Below are 26367 nucleotides of genomic sequence, written 5' to 3' on the forward strand. Positions count from 1 at the left end.
AATCTAATTCATTTATCAGATTGTTTAGGTTTTCAATTTCCTTATTGGTCTTCTGTCTGGTTGATCTATCTATAGGAGAGAGTGATGTGTTGAAGTCTCCCACAATTATTGTGGAAACATCAATTGCTTCCTTGAGTTTTGCCAATGTTTCTCTCATGTATTTTGTGGCACCTTGATTGGGTGCATAGACATTTACGATTGTTATTTCTTCTTGCTGAATTGCCCCTTTTATTAGTATGTAGTGGCCTTCTTTGTCTCTCAAAACATCCCTGCATTTGAAGTCTATTTTATCTGAGATTAATATTGCTACACCTGCTTTCTTTTGGCTGTAGCTTGCATGAAATATTTTTTTCCATCCTTTCACTTTCAGTTTCTTTGTGTCCCTGTGTCTAAGATGAGTCTCTTGTATGCAACATATTGATGGTTCATTTTTTTTGATCCATTCTGCGAATCTATATCTTTTAATTGGGGAGTTTAATCCATTTACATTCAACGTTAAAACCGTGAAGGCATTTCTTGAATCGGCCATCTTATCCTTTGGATTATGTTTGCCATATTTTTCCCTCTCTCTATTAATATCCTTTATTGTACCCATACCGAATCTCTTTAGTACTGAACCTTTCTCCAAGTCTCTCTGTCCTGTCTTTGTTTCTCTGTCTGTAGGGCTCCCTTTAGTATCTCCAGTAGGGCAGGTCTCTTGTTAGCAAATTCTCTCAGCATTTCTTTGTCTGTGAAAAATTTAAGCTCTCCCTCAAATTTGAAGGAGAGCTTTGCTGGATAAAGTATTCTTGGCTGGAAATTCCTCTCACTCAGAATTTGAAATATATCGTGCCACTGCCTTCTTGCCTCCATGGTGGCTGCTGAGTAGTCACTACTTAGTCTTATGCTGTTTCCTTTGTATGTGGTGAATTGCTTTTCTCTTGCTGCCTTCAGAACTTGCTCCTTCTCTTCTGTGTTTGACAGTGTGATCAGTATATGTCTCGGAGTGGGTTTTTTTGGATTTATTCTATTTGGAGTTCGCTGAGCATTTATGATTTGTGTATTTATGTTGTTTAGAAGATTTGGGAAGTTTTCCCCAACAATTTCTTTGAATACTCTTCCTAGACCTTTACCCTTTTCTTCCCCTTCTGGGACACCAATGAGTCTTATATTCGGACGTTTCATATTATCTATCATATCCCTGAGGTCCATTTCGAGTTTTTCAGTTTTTTTCCCCATTCTTTCTTTTATGCTTTCATTTTCCATTCTGTCATCTTCCAGGTCACTGATTCGTTGTTCAACTTCCTCTAGTCTTGTACTGTGAGTGTCCAGAATCTTTTTAATTTGGTCAACAGTTTCTTTAATTTCCATAAGATCATCCATTTTTTTATTTAGTCTTGCAATGTCTTCTTTATGCTCTTCTAGGGTCTTCTTGATTTCCTTCATATCCCGTACTATGGTCTCATTGTTCATCTTTAGTTCTTTGAGTAGCTGCTCTAGGTGCTGTGTCTCTTCTGGTCTTTTGATTTGGGTGCTTGGGCTTGGGTTATCCATATCATCTGGTTTTTTCATATGCTTTATAATTTTCTGTTGTTTTTGGCCTCGTGGCATTTGCTGAACTTGATAGGGTTCTTTTAGGGTTTGTAGACCAGTTGAAGTCCTTATCTCTAATTTATCAGATCTACAGCTTCGTGGAGTACACTTTCTCTAACTAACCAGCAGGTGGCGTCCACGAGCCTCCTGTTCTCCACAAGCCAGATCTCCCCTGCTTAGCCTTTTTGGTGAGTGGGGGAGTGAGTCTTGTGGGGCCCAATTGGTGTACCAAGCTTGCGTGTGTAGTTGGTGTTGCCTGCCCTGTATGTGGGGCGTGTTTCTGGGCAGTCGGGGAGGGGGGGTGGCCCTAACAATCAAATCTCCCTGATGATCCTAGAGTTTTAAAGCTGCTGCAATAGTCTAATCCTTCAGTTCAGTCCTGCCACAGTTTGTCTCTGCCACTGACCCACAAGTCTTTGGTATTGGCGTATGGCTCCTGAGACTTGCAAGTGGGCCCCTCTTCCAGGCTGTGCACCCCGGGTCCTCTGTTGAGGGATGACTGTGCTATGTCACAGGTGAGTGCCGCCCCCCCAGGGCAGTTCTGGGCTGCTGGGCTGTGTAGGGAGGCTCCCAGTCTGCTCAAATGATGGCTGAGTGGGGCTCTGTTAATTCACACTGCTCCCCCTTCCCAGCTCTGGGACATTCAGCTGAGGTTGCAGGGAAGGCTAATGTCCACGCCCAGTTTTGTGGTGTGTGCCTGTTATTTGAAGCACTTCCGTCACACTGGGTTGTCTGGGGCAGCTCTGGGCTATGGGGCTGGCGATGGGCAGGAGTGTTTCCTGTCCACCAGGATGGTGGCTGTGAGCGGACACCCCCCTTTTCTTGGGAAGTTGTGTTGTTTAGTGAATTTTCTCAGCCACTGGATTATTGCCTTTTGTCTCAGAGCTCTCTTAGTTCTGCTCTTGACTTGACGTGCCCAAATTTCAATTCTTTGAAGCTTTCTGTATTGAGCTTCTTAGAGTAATTGTTTTAGAAAAAGCAAAAAGGATTTAAAAAAAAAAAAAAAACAAAACAAAAACGGCCCTCCTCAGAGATCTAATGGGTTATTGAAATGCTAATAGATAAAGCAACCAGGGCCATTAAGGAAAGGTGCACAGGGCAGAGAGATCAGCTTTGCTTCGGGATTTGCATATGCGCCTCCAGGCCTGATCTCCGCCCTTCCCCTTTCTGTGTTCACCAGAACTCCAAAAATCCTCTGCTTTTATTTTGGAGTTTTTCGTGTTGTTTTTTTTCTATGCCTGTCTCCTCTCTGCTGGGCTGGCTGCTCTCAGAGTCTCTGGTGTCTGGTCTCAGTCTATCTATGGTTGGAGTTTGAATCAGTAGAATGAGTTTCCGATAAGAGCAGCCACTGCAATTCTCCCTTCTCCTTCCCGGAGCTGACAGCCCCTCCTCCCCCGGGACTGAGCCTGGCAGGGAGGGGCGCGGGTCCCCTGGCCGCAAAAACTTACAGATTTCGCTGATCTCAGCAGTTCCACGTTTTCATGAGTGTTGTATGAAGTATGCCCAAAGACAGATTGCTCTGTGGTGTCCAGTCCACGCAGTTCCTGGCTTTTTACCTACTTTCCTGGAGGAGTAACCACGTCCTGCTCAAAAGGGTTGGGGGTGAAAAGAGGCATCTCGCCGGTATCCGAGCCCTAGTAGTTGGGGTCTGATTGAGAGTCCGCAGCTGCTCTCGAGTCGGTCTCTCTTTATCTTTGATGTTTGATAATTTGATTATTAAGTGTCTTGGTGTAGGCCTATTCAGATCTATTCTGTTTGGGGTACGCTGCGCTTCTTGGATCTGTAATTTTATGTTTTTCATAAGAGGTGGGAAATTTTCATTGATTATTTCCTTTATTATCACTTCTGCCCCTTTTCCCTTCTCTCTTCTGGGACACCAGTGACATATACGTTCCTGCATTTCACGTTATCATTCAATTCCCAGAGATGTGGCTCATATTTTTCCATTCTTGTCTCTATCTGTTCTTTTGTGTGTAGGCTTTCAGGCATCTTGTTCTCCAGTTCCTGAGTGTTTTCCTCTGCCTCTTTAGATCTGCTATTGTATGTCTCCATTGTGTCTTTCATCTCTTGTGTTGTGCATTTCATTTCCATAGATTCTGCCAGTTGTTTTTTCGAACTTTCAATTTCTAGCTTATGTACACCCAGTGTTTTCATTATACGCTTCATCTCTTTTGCCATATATTCCCTAAACTTTTTGAATTGATTTAGCATTAGTTTGTTTAATTCCTGTATCAGTTAAATTGTAAGTTTGTTCCCTTGACTGGACCATAACTTTGGTTTTCTTAGTGTAGGGTGTAGTTTTCTGTTGTCTAGCATGGTTTCCTGGCTACCCCAATCAGGTTTTGCCAGACCAGAACGGGCTCAGATCTCAGAAGGGGGCAATATTCAGTATCCAATTTCCCTGAGGTTGTCTTAGAAGATTGATACACCCTCTGAGGCCTCAAGCCACTGTGCTTTTCTGCCCAGCAGGTGGCATCTGTCAGCCTGTCACTCCAGACTGGTGTAAGGAAGTGTGGCCCTTGGCTGTTTTCCCTCAGGCTGTAGGGTCTGGTTCTGAATGGAAGGCGGGTAGTAGAGCCTGGCACCACCTTTTTGCTTTTAGGGAAGATACACCCCCCCCCTGGGCAAAGATCATTTGCATTCAAATAGTCTCTCTGACTCTGCTGTCTCCACCCTTGTCTGGGTCAGAGAGCTGGGAACTGAAAATGGCTGAGGCTTTCTCCACTGAGTTGAAAAGGGGACAGACAGCCCCCCTTCAGGGCCAGTCCGTGGCCACCCTCAATTTCACCCTTAGACCAGACACAACACCCAGTCCTCTGGGCTCCCTCTCCCTCCCAGAGAGGTCCTCCAGCTCTCCAAGGTCAATCATCACCAAAAGACTCTGTCTGCTTCTTGAGGATTTGTAGCTTGTATTGATCAGTCAACATTTGCTAATTAAAACCTCAGTTGGAGCTGGACTGAGGTATATTCACTTGTTCAGAGAGTGCTGCTCTCTAGCACAGCGAGGCTTTGCAGTTTGGGCTGCCCTGGGGAAGGGGCTCTCAGTCGGGTCCTCAGTTTTTACTTACAGATTTTATGCTGTGATCTCAGGCATTCCTCCCAATCCAGGTTGGTGTATGATGTGTGAACAGTCACGTTTGTCCCCTAGCAGTTATTCCAGATTATTTGCTAGTTGTTCCTGGTTGTTTATTGGTTGTTCCAGGGGAACTAACTAGCTTCCACTCCTTTCTATGCGCCATCTTCTTTTGACTTCGCCATTTTAACCATTTTTAAATGTACAATTCAGTGGCATTAATTACATTTACAATGATGTGATACCGTCATCACCATCCATTACCAAAATTTTCATCACCCAAAACTGAAACTCTGTACCCATTAAGAAATAGTTCTTCATTTCCACCACCACCCTCCCCACCCTGGGTCTCCAGTAATCTCTCTGTCTCTGTGAATTTACTTATTGTAGATATTTCATATAAGTGGTATTATATAATATTTATCCGTTGGCATCTTAATATGTTTCCTAGGTTCATTTATGTTGTAGCATGTATTAGCACTTCATTCCTTTTTATCACTGAATAACAATATTCCATTATATGTATATACCACAGTTTTTTCCTTTATCTGTGGATGGACACTTGAGTTGTTTCCACCTTTTGGCTGTTGTGAATAATACTGCTATGAACAGTGGTGTACAAATATCTGTTTGAATTCCTGCTTTTGATTCTTTTTGGTATATACGTAGGCGTATAATTGCCAGGTCATACGGTAATTCTATATTTAACCTTTTGAGGAACTGTCAAGATTTTTTCCACAGTGATGGCACCACTTTATTCCCACCAGCAATGCACAAGAGTTCCGATTTCTCTACATCTTCTCTAACACTTGTTACTTTTCCATCCTTTCCTTCTTTTTGTATTTTCTCCCCTTTTAAACTTTTACTTGGGGGTTGGGAAATGGAATTAGTGCTTTCTTAGTTAGTGTTTATAAGTGAGATTTTTTTCTCTGTGACATAGTTGTTGTATTGTATGTTGACCAAGATGCATATCTATGTTGAGAATAAAAATTGATAAAAAACCTAAATAAATAACCATGTTGGAAAATGATGGTCTTTAAAGCTTATATTTTAAATCTTGCTTCTTTTGAATCACTAGTACCTAGCATCGTAATTGGCACATAGGTATTTAATGAATATTTTTTGATGTTTATTGTTTAAGCATGCTTTTATATTAGAAAAAGTAGCTTTAAATATTTCTTGTTGAAGAACAATTACCTTGCTTTTTCTCATTCAGAAATATTTATTGAGTGCCCACTGTGTCAAGCACAATGCCAAGTATTGCTAGAGGCATGGTTAAGGTACTCATAATCCAAATATTTTATGAAATGGCTTAATAATCTTTAAAAATTATATTAATGCAATTTCACAATTTTAAATAATACTGAAGAATCTAGATTTAAAACGGAAGTTTCTCGAACTCCAAATTCCACTTCTTCCCCCTGATAGTTGTGAATAGTTAGTATATCCCATCAGGCTTTTTTTTTTTTTTTAAAACTGTGCACATAGATACTATATACTCATTATGTCTTTTTAATATAAATGGGTTTATGCTGTTAAGTATTTTCCTGCAATTTTCTTTTTTATTTCTCTCACTTAACATATCTTGACAATCTTTCCATCCTATTTTTTACCTAGCTGTTGATGAAGTGAATTAGTAGAGACATGATAAAGATGATGAAAATTTAGAATCAACATTTATTAAGGAAGAGGCAGTTCGGTTTCTATGAAGTAAAGCATGCCTTATTAATCTGTGGTTTTTTGAGGGAATTAACTGAGAGCTAGCAGCTATATTTGAGCCTTTCAAAAAGAATGATGAATTTCTAGCTTCCAGGCTGAGTATTTAAGAAGTTGCTTTGCATTTAAGAGAAACACTTTTGTTTCATAGAGTGAAAAATGTACATATAGAAATAAAGTAAAAATAAATAGATATTTCTGTGAAAAAGTATTTGACTCTTGGTCACCCTGTGATTATAAGTGGTATTAGTATTTTCTAACACTTTGAGAAAGGATGGGGAGAGAAAGGAGAGTCTGGTAAAAATTTGCAAGTATGCTAAATTGGAAAAATATGTTAGATATTCAAGATGACTAGAATAAATACCAGGAAGATTTCATAGAGTAGTGTGAGTAGAAAAAAGGGTTGAGTGCTGAGTTGCTTATTGACAAGTAGAAGGTAAGGGCACTGTTCCAAGTGGTGACTCTCAACTGTGATATGGCTTAAACAAGAGGCGTAAAGAGTTAATTTTAAGTCACAACAAAACCAAACCCCTAAACCCTCATATTAACAAAGTAGGGAATATACAGATGAGACTTATTATCCTGAGAGGAATACAAACCAAAGATACTTACAAATTTGTGAACACCTAGTAAATACATGATTTTTTTTTTCTCTTTTATAATCCTTCCCTCTTCCCAGGTCAGCACTTGTCCTGAACCTCTGAAGGCTCTAGAACAGGAGGTGAGAATGATGTTTCAAAACAGTTTGCAAAAAGAAAATGAAAGTGTCTAAGTATTGGTTACCTCCTCAACTATTATTCTCAAGAAAGCAAATATTCAGTTCGGGAGACCACTGATATTATTCCCTGAAACACTAAAGAAAATTATTTCCTCCACAGTGGTTACAAGGCTTTACTGTAACCTATAATTTTCTTCTCCCCCAAAGTAAGCATTTTAGCCCTAAACCTTAGGGTCTTTGAGGTGTCACAGTCTTTTTCATGTTTTAGATTGAGCACTTGTCTAGTTACTTTATTTCATACTCCCAAATCCACAAATGAAATTGGGGAAGTGCGTTTTTGCCAAAGTGTTAATTTTGTGTACTCTTGTCAGGGATACTAAGTAATTTTTTTTTAAGGTGAAAATAGCCAGGCCTTTTGTTGTTGTTGTTGTTGTTGTTGTTGTTGTTGTTGTTGTTTTAATTGGGAAAAGGATGAAGAAGAAATACTTTCTTTTCTTGAGTTTTATTTGAGAGGTAAATGATTAAGTACAAGATTGACCTCATATTATTTTTCAAATAGCTTCAAAGCCATATTGTTTGTAGTAGATGTAGGTGAGCTTGATGGTCTTCTAGGGCTGTCTGAATCCAGAAAGCTTGATAGCTTAAATGCTGTTCATCAGGAACCTGAACTCTTTCTTTTATATTCATTTTTAGATGTGTTTTATATTCTAAACCTTTCAATAGTGGGAATTCATGTGTAAACAAAAATGTGAATTAACCAGGGTAATACATTAACCAGTTTAAGGAAGTAGCATTTTTGTCTTTCAATTTAAGGGAGGTGGTAGTGGTGGTGGTGGAGAATCAAGGTATTTGTTTCTTTGGTTTGTCTTCCTTCTCATTGGAAATCAGTCTGATATTTGAGATGCGCAGAAGAAAATAACGTATGGTTAATATGTTAACAGATAATCAAAGTTATCTTAAATACAAGCTAATTAATAATGAATGGCTAGCTCCCAGTTCATAAATAGTATTGTTACAAATGGTTTCCTTTTCTGGAAAACTTTCCCTCATATTGAAAGATAATTGCATCCAGTTGTAGTAATTCAGATTTGTGTAAAACTTATTTATTTTATTCATTATAAAAATAGCACATGCCCATTGTTAAAAAATTTGGAAAGAATGAAAAGCATTTTAAGCAGGAAAAAGATTACTACTGTATCTATTCACTTTGTATATTTTTTGATGAAATGTTGAGATTACAATACATATATAGTTTTATATTCTGTTTTTTATAATTTTTTTCCTGCTAAAAATCAATAAATACATAAATGCTAACAGAAAGTAAAAGCAAAAATCACTCAAAATCCTATTACTCAGTGGAAACCACTATTAAAATGGTCATGTATGACCTAACAGCTTTTTCTAGGCTTGTGTGTATGTGTGTGTGTGTTTGTGTGTGTGTACACAGTTGTTACCATACAAAACTGTTTTATTCCCCATTCTCTTTGTAAAATATTGTGAATACTGTCCATCTCGGTAAATATACTTCTGTAACCGTTTTTAATTGCTGTATAGAATTCTGTTGTATGGATGTGCCATAATTTGCTTAATCTCCAAATTGGGGCATTTAAATTGTTTGCAGTTTTTTGCTGTTATAAATGACACTGTATACATCTCTTCTTATTTCTTTGTAAGTATGTATTTTTTTCTAATTTAACATAGAAGCATTTTCCTATGTCATTGAAAATTCAATTTAAGTAAGTATTATACTCGAACATATGGATATACCATTTTATTTTTTCTTATATCCCAATAAAGTCCTTTTGGGCATTTTCTCCATTATTAGATCCTGTCCAGGATCATGTATTGAATTTAACTGTCATTGTCTCTTTAATCTCTTTTTTTAATTGGTAACATTTTAAACACTTAGTATGTGTGAAACACGTTGTTAAGTCTTTATGTAGAGTAACTTGCTATAATCCTATGAAGTGTAGGTACCGTTATCTCTGTTTTACAGATAGGAAAATGTAGGTATAGAAAGAATGCATAACTTACTCGAGGACATGTTTTAGTGAATGGCAAATTCACTGAAATTTACCCTAACCCTAACCCTGATTACCACACTGCTGCTGTTGCTGTTATTGTTAAACTTTTTGTCTGATTCTCTTTTCTTAAGACTTAGGTATTTTGCCTAAAAGAACTTTCTCATTCTTGGTAGACACTGGACAATTGTTTTTAATTATTTTGGATCACAATCCCCTTTGAAAATCTGATTTAAGTAGTAGATTTTTTCAATGTATTGTACACAAATTTTTGCTTAAAATTTCAATATGTACATGTGCCTCTTGAGGTCTATCTGTAGACCCTGTAATAGTTACCAAAATTTTTGAATATATAAATCACCTGGGTAGCTTGTTAAAATGCAGATTACCTGATCCCACTTTGTAGTTTGGTGCACTATGTCTGGAGTTGGGCTTAGCAACTGCCCTTTTAACAAGCACTTCAAATGATTTAGGTTTTAGGACCACACTTAACAAAATTCTGTTCTGAGATTAGGAATCTGTCTATTCCATCCTATCAAATGATTGTATAATATTAAAACTGCCATTAAAAACTCTGATGCTGACATTAATGTGTAATTCTGTTGCTAATATCTCCATTCTACTTTTAGTTGCAATATTTTCTGTTTAGAAGAATCTCATGTATGTCTAAAAAATATGGTTTACTTAGATATCTATTTTCTAATTATTTGAAAATAGTCTGCAGAGATTATTAGTTTCCTTTTTATGGGTGACTCTTAACTTTTTTTTTTTTTTTTTAAATAGAACTTTCTATGGACAGGTTTATTTCTTAATCTATTTGTAGAGAGGTTTAGAATAAATGACTCATTAAAAATTTTTCCTTTATTATTCTTATTTATAGGATGAACTTTCTGATGTTAGCCAAGGAGGATCTAAGGCTACCACTCCAGCATCCACAGCTGCTTCGGATGTGGCAGCAATTCCTATTGATACTCCTTTAAAGGAGGATAATGAAGGATTTGTGAAGGTTGCAGATACACCAATTAAGTCAGAGATAAGCAAGCATATTGAAATACAGGTAGCCCAAGAAACTAGAAATGTATCAACTGGTAAGTGATCCTAGTTCTCTACTTACCAGCCAGTATTCAGTAAACCTAGGTGATGTGGGCATGAGGAAAATACCTCTTTAGTGGTACTGCCTGCTTTAGATTTATAAAATAGGTAGATATTGCGTTCTATTCATTTATAAATAAGCTTTTAAAAGGTGTTGACTAAATAAAGTTTGGCAGAGAAAAATGTTAAGGGGCTGAAAAGCCTGAAACGCAGGAGAACAGTTCTTTTCTATCTCCTTCCTTACCTCATCAGTCTTTGTCTTTAGTTTCTCCCTGTTCTACCCCTTACATTGGGAAAAAAAATAAGAAGTTTTGGCCTGGGATACACAGTACTGTGTGTCATGAGAAATGCAAATATACACTTTCTTCAGTAACTTAGTACTTTCTGATACTGACTCTCAATATGTTACATATTGCCCAACCTTGTGTTTCCTAGAATCCACTCTTTAAATGTTTTTTCTGACTGAATGATATATTTACCACCATAGAAGCAACAGGATTTTCATGTTAGAGGCACTGTGTGATATATGCATTGTCATCTTGTCCTTTCCTAAGGCTCTGCTGAAAATGAAGAGAAGTCAGAAGTTCAAGCAATCATTGAATCCACTCCAGAGTTGGATATGGACAAAGATCTCAGTGGATATAAAGGCTCAAGGTACACTAAATGTCAGATTAAGACAATTTATCCTTCCTTTCCCCCACTCACATAAGCACCCTGTTTTCTGGTTTCTGACAAAATGGATTTAAATATTTTGCTGAAGAAATGTTGTTAATACATTACAGTTTCTATTCTTTGAAACTGGATACTGTAAATGGTTTAAAATTTTTGGGAAATGTTAGCTCCTTGTAGCGTCAGGGATCAGAAGCATCTGGAAGTATAGGGGAAAAAATGACAGCTAAGAGGTATCCCATATTTTCTGTAACTTGAGGAAATGAAAGGAGCAGAAGGGAGGGAAGTAATGATTTGAACCAACTTTGTTCCTTCTCCCAAATCAGGAAGAAGAGAATGAACTTCTCCGTTCACAGTTGTATTATCTCAATATTGTTAATTTCATTTTAGTATCATCTTTCATGGGAGAGCTGTTTAGTGGTGGGAAGAAAATGGTTATCTGTCATCTTAATCAAGGTTATCTGAAGTATTTTGATGTTCAAGAATGTCAAACAGGGCCTACTGCCTTCCTTTTAATTTCTTCCATAAATTTTTCCTTAGTTAATAATAACTATAAGACTACATGCCATTTAATGATCATTGCTAGGCGTTGTTTAGTATACGATATTGGCTAAAAGATTTGAATTTTAGGCAAGTTTTCTTATCTATAAAAGGGAATGTCTAATATTTCGGGGTGGTTGTGAAGATTAAATGAATCAACATGTTAAGTCATTGACAAAGTGCCTGGTTAATAACTGTAAGCTATTTACTATTGCTATCTTCATCATTATTTTATACACTTTAATCTTAATGACAAATTTTTGAGGCAGATGTCTTCATGCCCAGAATGGTGAAGGAACCTATCCAGAATTACCAAACTAGTAATTTAGTACAATGGAGCTGGGATGCAAACCTAGGGCTATCTGCTTTCAAAGGCTATGTCCTGTTAAATATTTTTTCCTTTATTATGTTTTGAAAAGTTTTTAAGTGTAAAATGAAATTTGCCTCTTCTCCACCCTCTTAAGTCTAGGAGATGCAACTGCTGTTAACAGTTTGTGTATTTCTGTCATTTTTCAAAATTAAAATTTTATTTTTATCAGTCATGCATGTACACAGTTCTGAAGTCAAACAGTAATACAAAATTTGGAAGTAGTAGTCCCTTGCCCCTACTACGCTTCATTCCCACTCCCAAGAGGCAACCTTTATCACTCCTCAGCTCTCTCTTCTATTATTTATCTTCAGGTTTCTAAATAACTGCTGTTCCAGCCTTTCTCAGCTGGGGTTCCGTGAGAAAATTAAGTCCTAATGCCCTAAGGCATCCCTTGTATGTAATGAATTATCTGCACTACTCTGCATCTAGAATGGTATTCGCTATGTAGTTTCCTTGAAAGAACTGAGAAAATAGTGACACAGATAATTTTCTGTATTCTGAGGATCAGATGAGGAACCTTGGTCAAGAAAGGCTAAGACATTAGCCCTTGACTTTATACAGTGGAAGACAATGAGAATATAGCTCCTTAAACCACCGTCCTCCTTTTCTTCCCCCAATATAATTGTATCTCAGTTTTGCTTAAATTAGTGTTATCATTAAATTAGTATTCATTGTTTGTAGCATTATGACTGAATAAGCATTAATCACAGCTCAGCCACAGAATATACTATGATGAGATTTCCTTTCTTGTACAGCTGTTTATTTTTCTAGACTTAATAAAGCTTTGGTTTTTTTTGTTTGTGTGCTTTCTTTGTTTCTTTTGCTTAGTTTTCTATGCACTATCACTGATTCATTGACAGATACTGTGAGAGTGTGGCCAAATGCAAAACATGTCCATTTCCTGGAGCTCTGTCTATTCCGATGTTCCAGTCCAGACTGTTGTATCTGCTCTGGTCTTGGGATTTGCCCTCACTATCATCCTGCGAATTCCTTCCACCTCTCTCCTTGGTTGGATCCCCTGTTTCCTGGATCCCATGTCATCCTGCTTTTTTGATTTATACCTTTGACAAAATAGTCTTCATTACCTTTCTGGGCAAAGGGTAGATGGGAACTAAAATTTTTTAAAAACTTGAATGTGGCAAATATCCGGCTACATACAGAATTCTAGTTTGGAAAATGTTTTCCCTCAGAATTTTGAAGCCATTGCTTTCATGTTGAGTCCAATGTGGAACCATTTGGGTTCTTGTTTTTTCATATCCTCTCTCAGGAAGCTTTTAAGATCTTTATTTTATCCCTGCTTTTTGTCTTTTTGTAAAAGATTCATGATGATGTGCTTGGTGTAGGGGTCTTCTTTTATTCCTTGTATTTTCTTGTTTATAGTAAGTCCTTTCATCAGGAAATTCTTATCTCCCAGTTCTGTGAAATTTTCTCTTTATTTCTCCTCAATTTTGTTTCTTCCTCTCTCATTCTGGAACACCTGTTAGGTGGATATTGAACATTCTGAACTGCTGATCTTCATTATTTCTTTTCTCCCTGTCTCCATCTAATTTCTGGACGATTTCTTGTACTTTATCTTTTAGCCCTCGTTTTTTTTTCCCCTGGATATGCAATATTTATTCTGAGAAAAATAGTTTAGACTTTTTTTTTCCTTCACTTTTAGAGGCCTGATTTAAATGTCTGGTACTTTGTGGCTGCTTTGCTCAGCCTTAAGTAAACAACACTGATTATCCAGATTGTTCATAGAGCTAAGCTGGGGGAGTGGAGTTCTCAACACGCTGGGTCTTGTGCTGCTTCCATTCTTTTGTTTTTTTGTACTTCCCCACCCCACCCAACCCCACCCCACATATAGAGATTCCTAGTACCTTCAAGTCCTGGGCTTTTCAGGGATTCTGGTAGCAAAATGACTTCCTTCCCCCAACCTTAGCAGCTTAGGTTTCAGCTTTCTCTGGTCTGTCAAATCAATGTCTACTGTTTGTGCGTCTGTTTTCTGTCTTAGAAAATTTTGTTCACATTCTTATCTGCGATAGTTTTATATTCCCATCTTTGTGGATATAAACCTTTTAAATTCCTTTACTGTAATTTTAGTCAGGTTTCTGACTTATTGGGTGATAAATGACCATGTTTAGTCTACCATGTTTAACTGGAGAGTCCGTAAAGACTTTTTTCTGTCAATATATCATTATGCACAAATGCACACACTTTCCCATTTCCCTTCCCAGCCCTATAAAAAAGGCTCTTACCATGTATACTGTTTTGCAACTTGCCTTTTTAAAAACTTCCGTATAATGGGTTTGTTTAGTTTATAAAGTTCTATTTTACTGTTTTTAACTGTAAGTTAAAAACTTAAATTTTATATATATAGCCATAACTTATTTAATCTGTCCTCTGTTAATAATCACTTAGGTTGTTTCAGCTTTTACTGCTATAAAAATGCTGTTCTGACCATCCTTTTACATACGTAATTGCCTTCTTGTGGCTGGATTTTTTTCCAGGACATATTTTTAAATGGAATTTGTAGATCAGTGGCTATTTGTATTTTAAATTTTAATTTGATACTGTCAAATTGCTCTTAAAAAAAAAAGAGACTGCCAGATTATACCCTGGACACTTACAGTTCAGATCATGGATTCCGGAGCATACTCCTGCCTCATTTGTTGTTTGACCTTGGTAAATTCCTTAACCTCTTCAGTTTCCTCATCTGTAAAATTGGGATAACTGCAGCACCTACTTTGTCAAGTAGTTGTGATATTAAATAAGGTTATCTAGGTAAAGCACTTAGACCAGTGCCTAGTACACAGCAAAGTAGTGCTCTCTGTTAGCTGCCACTTACTTGTTTGTGTTTGCTAAGACTTTTAAAAAAAATTTTTTTTTAAACTAGAGGTGTGCTAAGATTTTACAACTAAAACATTCTGTATTTTCTTCACCAGTTATCTCTGTGAAGTTTTGTGGGAATCTCTTAGAAAACCTTTGAGGAACCTTATTTATTTATATTTTGTATTAAATGTAAAGTACACTTTAAAAATTGCTATGTAGCTTAGCCCAGGCATTCATTTTATGTTGTCAAAAAGTCTTTGTAATTTGTTGATTTGGTTTTGTTGTTTTTGTTGCATAGCACTCCTACCAAAGGCATAGAGAACAAAGCTTTTGATCGCAATACAGAATCTCTCTTTGAAGAACTGTCTTCAGCTGGCTCAGGCCTAATTGGAGATGTGGATGAAGGAGCAGATTTACTAGGTATGACAGCTCATCTGAAGAAGTATCTTAGTGTTTTAAAAATAGATTTTTGAAGTGATGTAATTGAAAATTCCTTTAAAATGTCCCTAACTGCCCAGTAGTACAGGGCTATTATTGCATTTTTAGGTAATTGCTAAAAAGGTATTCTTTGAGATTGTGACAGTTTTAAATGAAAGCATCTATATATATTGGTACTCCTAAAATTGAACTGCATTTAAGTTTTTTATTTGAATTTTTGTAATCCAATTTGTTGAACTCCTGCTATATTCCAAGAACAGTATTACACATAAGGAACACAATTATCTGTGAAAGGGTGTGTGTGTATATGTGTGTCAATGTATGGATTGATGGATTATTAGTTCTTGGCTTAAACAAATTTCAGTAAATAATGTTGACCTTAATTAAATAAGATAAAAAATATATAGCACTTGATTTTTCCAGAGATTATGTTTTAGCTCTATTGGGAAACATAATCATTTTAAAGTTTGTTGTGTTGTTGAAGAACACAGTGGCTCTTCCACTGTCTGGTGATCTTTGCCAAATAGCTTAACCTATCTGGTCTTTGTATATAAAATGAAGGCACTGGACGCTAGTTCAGGAGTTGACATACTGTGGCCCATGGGCCAAATCCACTTCACTGCCTGTTTGTACAAAGAGTTTACTATCTATGGTTGCTTTTGCACTGGAGTGGCATAATTGAGTGGTTTGCCATAGAGATCTTATGGCCCATAAAGCCTAAAATATTTACCATCTGGACTTTTACAGAAAAAGTTTGCCAATTGCTGCTGTGGGCAACAATGACATGATTCTGACTCAGGTGAATTAGCTTTGGTGTACCTTATAATTTAAGACGTTACAGAAGTTGAAAACCTTACAGAATTAAAAACCCAGGCCTTTGGAATAGAACTTGTCTTTGAAAAATTTTACATCTATTAATGTGATTATGACACACACTACACCGTTCTCAACAGTGCTGTTTGTCAATTCTTGTGAATCAGTGCATTGCTTGCATTAGTTTATGTTAAATTTACTATTGATTACCAACTTTGTCCTTCACAATGTGAAGTATATTTTGAATGAAGCATAGGTTCTGTCCGAATGGAGCTCACAATTTATCTTGTAAGAAAGATGGAAAGTATATAAATATAACTATTCCAAATTAAATATAAAGAGACTCTCACCATTAAAATCTAAGTAAAGCATTGGAAGAAATTGAATGAGTTGCATTTCTCAAGGAGGGCTAGGAAGATAGATGTAAAAATGGAGTGTTTTCTTAAAAATTAATTTAAACAATATAATTAACTAACAAATTGTTCCCCAAAGTTCTCTAATCTTTGACCTTTGGTTGATAAGTACATAGCCCATTTCTAGAACATACATTATTCATTTTTCTCTCATTCTAAGATATAAATTTCTTTAAACTCATATATAATGTAATAATTTGAAAACACCAACAGTTTGTTTTTATCTCAACTGGTCTCTTATTTCTTGGCTTCCTTATTTTCAGCACCCCTTTTCTCCATTCAGTTTAGTTCCTAATAGTTACATTCTAGAACTTGGAAACCATATATTCACATATCCTGCTCTTGGGATTTTCTTTCTCTTGATTATCTTCTATATTTTCACTTTCCGTATCTTTACTAATTTCTTCCTATTATAATTTAAATGAACATGTTCAGATCTTTTCCACTTAAAAATAAAAATACTGCCCTCCTGACCTTACATCTTCCACTATCTACCACCCTGTCACTCACTTCCCATTTCTAGTCAGATTTTTATGCAACAGTATTGTCTGTTCTGCCCCAGGCACTGTTCTAGATGTTTTTGTGATATATCATTGAACAAAACAGACTTCTTGAAATCCTACTTCAGTTAGCAGGATTTCCCCCATCTCTTCCTTCTCATCACACTGCAATCTGGCGTTATCCCCATACACTCACCTCTGCCTGAAACTGCTCTTGCTCTGGTTTTCAACTGCCTTCTTGTTTGCTCTTTCCAGTGGTTCCTTCTCTGTTCTTACTTCATTTGTCCTCCCAACAAGCATTTGTCTCTAAAGCTGTCTTTGCTGGGTTTCTGTGATATCAGACTTGCCTGCATCCTTTTCTTCAACTTTGGCTGTTTCTTTTCTGTTCAGTTCAGCTCCTCTTCTTCTGCCCATCCCTTAGATACCTGTGTTCCGTGCCTCCTATCCTAAACCTGCATCTTTGTTTCTGAAATCTTATTTACTAATCATTTCCTGGCTCTCATGACTGATTTTTCCCAAGTTTTTAATCTTCATCCCAGATCTTTTTTAGACCCCCAGACTACTGTATCCAAACTGCCTGCTAGACACCTCTTAGGTGATTTATAGGGGTTGGCACTTGGCGCTTAAGCTCAGTTTATCATCGTTATTGCCCTGTCCCCAAAGCCGCCTTTGCACCAACATTTACTGTCTCAGTTCTCCATCCTAGACCTTTCTTATTTCTTTCACAAGCACCAACTAAAGCTTGTTTTTCCCCTCTCCTGAATAAGCAGTTGTCCCTCTTGCCTTCACTTAAATGACAGGACCTGTAGGAATTCTGTCGTGTTTTCCTAATTAAAGTTTAATTGTCCCTGAAATATAGTCCCATGGCACTGCATTTTACCTCTTTTGCCACTTTTTACACTTTACTGTAATTGTTTATATGCCCAGATAGACTATAAGCTCAATGTGGCCAAGACATCGGTGTCTTTCTTGATCACAATTGAGTCGTTAGCACATAGCACAGCAACTAAGCTAAAGGATTACTAAATTCTAACAGTTTAGTTTCACCTCTAATCTGTGATTCTTTACCTTTGGTGGGTTAAAAGTCCTTTACAGGAGAATTTGTAAGAGAGCAATGTACTTTTGGCAAAATGCACATATAGAAGTAGATTAAATTGTGCATGCAATCTCAAAGGTTACTAGGTAACTCTGAAGCCCACCTATGGACCTAGGTTGAAAAGCAATGTTAAAAACCCAAATGAGATTTCTATGATTTTAAAAACTGTCAGGCAGCTTTTTGTTTTTAATAGATAAGGTTTCAGATGTATTAGACCTATGTTTATGTTGTGTTTTAAGTCTTGAATAGAAATGGGTCCACTTCAAGTTTATGTTTTTCTTGTAGTTATATTGGGTTAGTTTTTGTTGATACGTTTCAACATGAAAATATTTTGACAATCCTATTGACCATATATTAAATCTATACACTAGATTTAAGAGACCTCTTCATTGGGAATGTGTAAATTTATGTATGCTTTAGAAACCACTCTCTAAGGCTATGTGTCCCATATAGTACATATTTCAATTTTTTCCTGTTTATAATATTTACACTTTATTGCATTTAGTTAATGGTTTCTCTACATCTTTTCAATGTCTTTGTCTCTTCTCATTTTAAGATAAATGAGTTTAGTTCTTGCTTTCTGAAAACAATCTAATTGAGATTCTCATTCATTTTTCTCTTGGGCTGCTTACCCAGGGGAATATTCTGGTGTGTATGCTTTTAAATACTTAAATATTACTACTTTTTAAGCTTAGGTGTTCTTGGCTGCTGTTCTCATTTGCTTTCTCATCAGTTTTTTTCTGCTTAGCTTTTTTTTTTTTTTTTTTTGGCCTTGCGTGTATTTCCAGCTTTTACACTTTCTTTCTGTACTTCGGAGTTTTTAGCAAACATGGTTATTAAATAAACTATTTTTCAACCATTCTAAGCCCTGTTTCTTCTGTCTCTATAGCTTTATTGAAAAGCTGACATTAGTGTTATATTTGTTAGATTTGTACATATTTTACCAAAATTCATTTTGGAGTTGGAACTTGGAAACTTTATTAGTTTGTCTTTATTTTCAGTTTTTGGAGAATACGTTGATAGATGATTAAATAAGCTACTATTTCTGATACTTAAATTCTTCATGGTAGAAGTGCCCTGATCTTTGAGAATATTTGAGAAACAATTATATACTGACAAAATAAGAATCCCTGTGTATTTGAATTTTTAGCATTCTTAGGTTTTAAAAAATAATCCTTAACTTGCTTAGAATATTACTTTTTTTTTTTTTTTTAAATAAGGGGATACATTAATTCCTTTGCCTTAGGTAGGCAGTTTTCCTTAAAAATATTTCCTCCTTTTTTAGTTGGGTTATGAATTTCACTACTTTCACTACATGTAATTTTCTGGCATTAGTTCACAATTTCTTGGATAACTAGGTAGTGGGTTTTTTGGTTTTGTCCTGTTTGTTTTATAACTTTTTGAGATATATATTCTTAGTGTATTATCTCATTTCGTCAGTTATTTTATGAACAGGAAATCAAATTGCATTCTTCTCCCTAAAGTTCACTACATTGGATTTTGCATTAAATGTTCTACTTGTTTATGTTACAGTACTTATTAAAATAGTAAGCATGATTTTATAAAGTGATAACTGGACACTGTAATTTCATAGATGATACTTTGAAGGAAAATTTATATTGATTTCAGGTTTTCAATCTAATATTAAATTTTATTATGAGAAAGGATTAGTAAATCGTATTTCTTTAAGTATATCATAAAGTATCTTACGAATGAAGGAAATCATCTTATCTTTATTTCCATCTTTTGCATATCATTTTGCATAAAATCATAGCACTGTTATTCCAGGTGTTTTTTCTATCATGCATAAAACTTTATAGACTAATAATCTATTTTCATGCTGTTCTTTACATAAAACATTTCTTGTTCTTTGTTTTTTGCTTTACATGGAATGCATGGGCTTTAAGACCATAATTTCTTTGGTAAGGTTTCATCTGCTTTGGGATTCTGTCTCTCTTTGTCCTTGTCTTTGCCTGCTGTCTGTTAGGTCTCATTAAGATCTAATTTTTAGGCAGCAGCCTGCAATACCAGCTATGATTTGAAAACACTTCTGACCCATATTTATACCATCCTCCCCTTATCACCACCAATAATCTATTTGTTAGAATATTTGGCAGAAAAGTCTTGATCTTTTTGACATATTATCTATGAGAAAAAATTATAGACTAACAGTTATAAAGCATTGGCCAACAAAATCTTTAGCTTTGTTTTGTGATATACAATTATTTATAATTTTATAACCCATACAAGTAAAAAAATATTAACAAAATAAGATTATAAAGGACATAAAATTTGTAAAATAAAATTTTGACTTTAGCTTTTTATATTATAAACATATATAATGTTTTATGTTTACTTTTAAAGTCCTTTATCCTTTTTCTTTTGACAGGAATGGGTCGTGAAGTTGAGAATCTTATATTAGAAAACACTCAACTGTTGGAAACCAAGTAAGTGTATACAGAATTGTGACAAGGAACAAAAGATACCAAATTTCCTTATTCTCTAACCTTGTGATTAATCATTTAACACAGCACTCTGCAGTCTCTCTACTCCTGTCTCATTTCTCTTCTTTGGATCTGTATACATGCGTGCATGCACGTGTGCACACACACACAAACAGGTAATGGGACCTACATTTCACAAGTGGCCATGTTTCATTGGTCTTTTACAAAAACATAGATTTGCATCTCTGTTCCATTCTACAAGTATCCATGCCTTTCTCTTAATCTTCTGAATGTGTTCTACATTTTTTTCCTACTTCCCCTAGGATTTGTTGATTTTCTTACCTCCTTCTCCTGGGGTTCCTTTTATTTTAGCACAAATGTTTTGATCTATATCCAGTCCACTTCTTCAAAGCTCTCCTTCATAGTTGCAGGTTCTTTTGAAACTGAACATTTATTTAAAGAAAAAGCCAAGTTCTATGGTAGAGGAGAGCAAAGAAGGAGGACTGCTGAGGGCTAAGATCAGCCTCTTTCTTACTGTCCCAAGCCTTTCTTTCATCTTTGACCAATACGTGCACTCAGCAGAACAAAAGCCCTACAATTAAACCAGGGCAATTTGTGGGGTCTTAGGCCCTCAAGCACACTGAACATCTATGGTATATAGTTTTGTGGAGTTAAGTCTGAGTCATGTAGAAAAGCAGGCTAGGACCCTTTGTTAATTTGCTGTGTCAGAGAAACTGTTGAATATCTGTGTATATTCAAGACAGAATGTAGCTATAATGAGGTGCTATACAGATTATACCCAAAAGGAGCTAGATCTTAGATTCTTTTTTTTTTCCAGTTTGGATTTTTTTGTTCTCAGTAATTGTTATAGGTAACTTCAAGGAATAATTTTACTTTATTTCTTGGACAATATCTTTCAGAATTCTTAATAACAGTACTCTTACAAGTGCTATTTAAAAAAAAAATGTTTAGTCTTACTTAACTCTGGCTTTTGTATTAGTTGGGGAGGCTTGCCTTGCTTTATTCATTCTTTCAGTTTGCTAAAGCTGCCAAAATGTAATATACCAGAAATGGATTGGCTTTTTTTTTTCCCCATTATTATTTTTTTTTATTTTGAAATAAATTCAAAGTTGTAGGAACAGTTGCAAAAACAATACTAACCCCATACACAGAACTCCATCATACCCTGACCCCCCTCCCCAAATAGCCCAATCTACCAACTTTAGCATGCTGTCACATCACTATTTCTTTCCCTCCCTCCCTCCCTCCCTATCATCCATCATCTATTGCTCTGTCTTCTGAACATATGAGAGCTAGCTGCACACATCCTTGAACAAACACTATAATTCACATATACACTTCCCATGAACAAGAACATTCTTTTATGCAATCCCATTAAACGCAGCTAAGAAGTACAAGAGATTCAACAATGATACACAGTTTACATTCTATATTTCCTTTTCCTTATGTCTCAACTGTGTCCTTTTGAACCTCCTGTCCTCCATCCTCCAATCCCATCTGGGTTCATCCTTGACATTCAATTGTCATCTATTTAGACTGTCTTTTTTTTTTTTTTTTCCAATTGTGGAAACAGATATACAGCCTAAATCTTCCCATTCCACCCCCTCCCTAGCATTCCATTAGTGGGATTAATCACATTTAGAATGTTGTAATGCTCTTTCCCACCATCCATTACTAGAACTTTCCTTTCACCTCAAACAGCAACCCTACATTCATTTCTTAACTCCCCATTGCCCCTTCCCCCATTTCTCTTAACCCATACTCTACTTTTCATCTCTATGGTCATATTCTCTGATAATTTCTTTATGTTTACTGTGAGGCTTAAAATTAACCTCTTAAATCCATAATAATCTTGTTTTTCTTTGATACCACCTTCACTTCGATAGGACACATAAACTATGTTCCTATACTCCTCCATTCCCCCACCTTTATATAGTTGTCTAAAATTGCATATTTTATGTTGAGTTGAAAACCACTGATTTGTCATTAGAGTTTGTGTATTTTATGTCATGTAGGAAGTAAATAGTGGAGTTACAGTTCAAAAATTATTGACTTCTATTTGTATTCCATTGTGGTTGGAGAATGTGCTTTGAGTATATTCAATTTTTTTTTTTTTTAATTTATTTAGGCTTGTTTTATGTCCCAGCTTATGGTCCCTTCTGGAGAAAGATCCGTGATCACTAGAGAAAAAATGAGTGTTCTGGTGATTTGGGATGTAAGGTTCTATATATGTCTGTTAAAATTCTCTATATCTCTTTCTCCTTTCTTTGTTTCTCTGTTGGTAGGGCTCCCTTTAGTATCTGAAGTAGGGCAGGTCTTTTATTGGCAAACTCTCTCAGCATTTGTTTGTCTGTGAAAAATTTAAGCTCTCCCTCAAATTTGAAGGAGAGTTTTGCTCGATAAAGTATTCTTGGTTGGAAATCTTTCTCTCTCAGAATTTTAAATATGTCATGCCACTGCCTTTTCGCCTCCATGGTGGCCGCTGAGTAGTCACTACTTAGTCTTACGTTGTTTCCTCTGTATGTGGTGAATTGCTTTTCTCTTGCTGCTTTCAGAACTGGCTCCTTCTCTTCAGTGTTTGAAAGTCTGATCAGAATATGTCTTGGAGTGGGTTTATTTGGATTTATTCTATTTGGAGTTCACTGGGCATTTATGCTTTGTGTATTTATATTGTGTAGAAGGTTTGGGAAGTTTTTCCCAACGATTTCTTTGAATACTCTTTCTAGACCCTTCTCTTCCCCTTCTGGGACACCAATGAGTCTTAGGTTTGGATGTTTTATTTTATCTATTGTATCCTTGAGATCCATTTTGATTTTTTCGATTTTGTTCTCCATTCTTTCTTTTGTTCTTTCATTTTCTGTTCTGTGGACTTCTAGGACACTGAGACGTTGTTCGACTTCCTCTAATCTTGTATTGTGAGTATCCAGAGTCTTTTTAATTTGGCCAACAGTTTCTTTTATTTCCATAAGATCTTCTATTTTTTTATTTACTCTTGCAGTGTCTTCTTTATGCTCTTCTAGGGTCTTGTTTACATCACTTATATTCTGGGCTATGGTCTTCTTGATGTCCTTTAAATCCTTTGCCCTGTTTTCGTTCCTTGATTGTAGTTCTTTGATTAATTGTGCCAAGTACTGTGTCTCTTCTGATATTTTGATTCGGGTGTTCGGAATTGGGTTCTCCATATTGTCTGGTTTTATCATAATGCATTAAGATTTTCTGTTGTTTTTGGCCTCTTGGCATTTGCTTTGCTTGATAGGGTTCTTTCAAGTTATAAAAAAAAGATACCAATCTAATTTTTCAGAAACACAAGTTGGTGGCGTACACTTTCTCTAACTAACCAGCAGATGGCGTCTGCGAGTCACCTATACCCCTCAAGTCAGTTCTTCTCAACCTTGTCCCCACGGTGTGTGGGGAAATGATTCTTGTGGGGTTCAGTTGGTGATTTCCGTTTGGGTGTGTTGCTGGAGCTGTCCGCCCTGAATGTGGGGCATGTGTCCTGGTGGCCAGGGAGGAAGGGCAGCTTTAATATTGAAACCCCCCAGTTTCCTGGAGATTCAAGGCCACTGCAAGAGTCTAAGCCTTCATTTCAGTTCAGCCTCAGACCCTCGTACTCACTGACCTACAAACCACTGGACTTGGCGTAGCGTCCCTGGATTTTCCAAGCGGGCCCCCTTTCTCAGCTGTGATCTTCCAGGGCCTCTGCTGAGGGAATGCTGTGCTACATCACCAGTGTGCGCCGTCCCTTAAGGGAAGCCTCGGCACGCCGGGCCATGCAGGGGTGCTCTCAGCCTTATGCAAGATGGCCGACCAGGGGATCTCAACCCCCCCCTCCTCACACAGTTCCTCCTTCCCAGCTCTGGGACAACTGGTGGGGCTCTGGGCTGTGGGCACGGCCCTGGGCAGGAGTTTATCCAGCCCTTCGGGGAGCCAGCTGCGAGCCGCAGGGTTTCTTTCTGCTTCCAGCTCTCCCCTCTGCTCCCCTGGCCCTGAGGGTATCTGCAGCGGGCTGTCCTCCAGGCCAGACACTGAGAGGCCAGTTCAGCCCTCTGCTGTGTTTTACTGCGTGGTTCCCACTGTCACAACTGCATCTGGTCCTGGGTTTTTCCCTTTTTTTTTTTTTTTTAAAAAAAAACAGTTGGTCTCCAAACGCCAACCCCTGGCTTTCCCACACCGCAACACAGCTGCGGGTCTTCCAGCCAGCTTACTCACTCATTTCAGAATGCAGACTCCTGGTTTCACCAAGTATACGGCTCCTGTGGTACTAGCAGAGCTCGTCCAGCTGGCGCATCGCTGTAACCGGTTTTCTGGGTCTCTTTCTGGTTTTTATCTAGTGTTTTTCACAGAGGTGTTTTTTTGCCCTGTCTCACCTAGCCACCATCTTAGGTTCTCCCGGATTGGCTTTTATAAAGGAGATTTATTAGGTTACAAATTTACAGTTCTAAGTCCATAAGTTTTCCCAACTAAGGCATCAGCAAGAGGCTACCTTCACTGAAGAAAGGCTGATGGCATCCGGAACACCTCTGTATGGGAAGGCACGTGGCTGGCGTCTGCTGGTTCTTTGCACCCAGGTTGCATTGCTTTCAGCTTCTGATTCCAGTGGCTTTCTCTTTAAGCATCTGTGGGTTCTCACTTAGCTTCTCTGGGGCAAACTTTGGGCTTCATCTCTTAGCATCTCCTAACGTCTTTCTGTCTGCATCTCCAAGCATCTAGGTCTCAACTCTGAGCTCTTTCTTTCTCCTTGAGCTCTCTTAAGGACTCCAGTAAACTAATCAAGAGTGGGCAGGGTCACATGTCCATGGAAATAATCTAATCAAAAGGTCCCACCCACAATAAGGTCAGCCCCCACAAGATTGGATTAAAAGAACATGGCCTTTTATGGGGTACATAACAGATCCAAACCAGCACTTCCATTTGTTCTTGGTGTGATAAGTTAGAAAGAGTAAAACTTAGACATTTGCCGTGTGTTATTTTTACCTTTATCTAACAAAGCAGCATCAGGTAAAATTACTTCAAATATTAAGTTATTCAGCTTTATGATTGTATACTTACTTTGGTCTACAAAAGAATAAGCTGAGAGATCAAAAGAATATTTATTTGTAATGATGCACTTAAAATATGTTTCTTAGAAATGCTTTGAATGTTGTGAAGAATGATTTAATAGCAAAAGTGGATGAACTGACCTGTGAGAAAGATGTGCTGCAAGGGGAGTTGGAAGCTGTGAAACAAGCCAAACTGAAGCTAGAAGAAAAGAACAAAGAATTGGAGGAAGAGCTTAGGAAGTAAGTTTTGACCATGTTGTTCTAAACCAAACTCTCTTTGCCAGTGTGCTACCAAAAGGTTACAGGTATAACCCTGAGGTTGTTGCCTTCACTCTCTCAAGGCAGGAAAGGCCAAGAGCTTCCTGGATAGGGTGAAGCACCCTGGCCCATTGCCTCTGCTGTGAGCAGATCCCTCCATTTACTAGTGTGTCATCCAAATATTATGATTTTTGTGTCTGCTGGGATGTTGAAAAAGTTAGAATTGTTCAAATAGCTTCATTTTGATAATAAGGAAATTAGGAAGATTCATTATTTTCCATCACTCAGCTTCCTTTAATACTTGGGGTTTTCTGGGAACAGTGTTACAGCATCATTCCCCACATGAAGGCAGCTAAATACCTTGTTTAGAAAAAGAAAACAAATAACTTTTTGATGGTGGTTAAAATTGTTGAGCTACTCTTTCATTCTTTAAAAGATAAACCCAATTCAAATAACTTGTTTTTCTCCCCTTCTAGAGCTCGTGCAGAAGCCGAAGATGCAAGGCAAAAAGCAAAAGATGATGATGATGTAGGTTTACAATTTTGTTCTTTTTTTCTTACCACATTTTGGTATTTTGGGAAAAGCTTGCTAATTAAGCTTTAGAAACAGTACTGTAAGATTTTAAAAATGTCAGAAGACATGTTATGGTCATTAATAGGATGGTTCATGCTCCACATGGTACCCAGATGCTAAGTTTTCCAGCCACATGCAGTGTGCTCATTTTTCCCGGCATGGCCCCTACACTCTCACCGTGTCTACT

At 37.0% G+C, this 26367-nt stretch overlaps 1 protein-coding gene across 10 annotated transcripts in view; it reads left to right on the forward strand.

The window, feature by feature from the left end:
• The window catches only part of SPAG9 (sperm associated antigen 9), a 157228-nt gene that overhangs the window by 97863 nt on the left and 32998 nt on the right, over positions 1-26367 (forward strand). For 6 of the 10 annotated variants that reach the window (XM_037810337.1, XM_037810336.1, XM_037810338.1 and 3 more), the window contains 7 exons: positions 7041-7082; positions 9981-10188; positions 10747-10846; positions 14884-15005; positions 20235-20292; positions 25437-25589; positions 26084-26135. In XM_037810337.1, the coding sequence (XP_037666265.1) occupies positions 7041-7082; positions 9981-10188; positions 10747-10846; positions 14884-15005; positions 20235-20292; positions 25437-25589; positions 26084-26135 (735 nt within the window). The remainder of the gene's footprint in view (positions 1-7040; positions 7083-9980; positions 10189-10746; positions 10847-14883; positions 15006-20234; positions 20293-25436; positions 25590-26083; positions 26136-26367) is intronic. The other 4 variants (XM_037810339.1, XM_037810340.1, XM_037810342.1 and 1 more) reach the window with 1 other exon arrangement.

Source organism: Choloepus didactylus, chromosome 18 (assembly GCF_015220235.1).
Source record: "Choloepus didactylus isolate mChoDid1 chromosome 18, mChoDid1.pri, whole genome shotgun sequence".
Taxonomy (NCBI): Eukaryota; Metazoa; Chordata; class Mammalia; order Pilosa; family Megalonychidae; genus Choloepus; species Choloepus didactylus.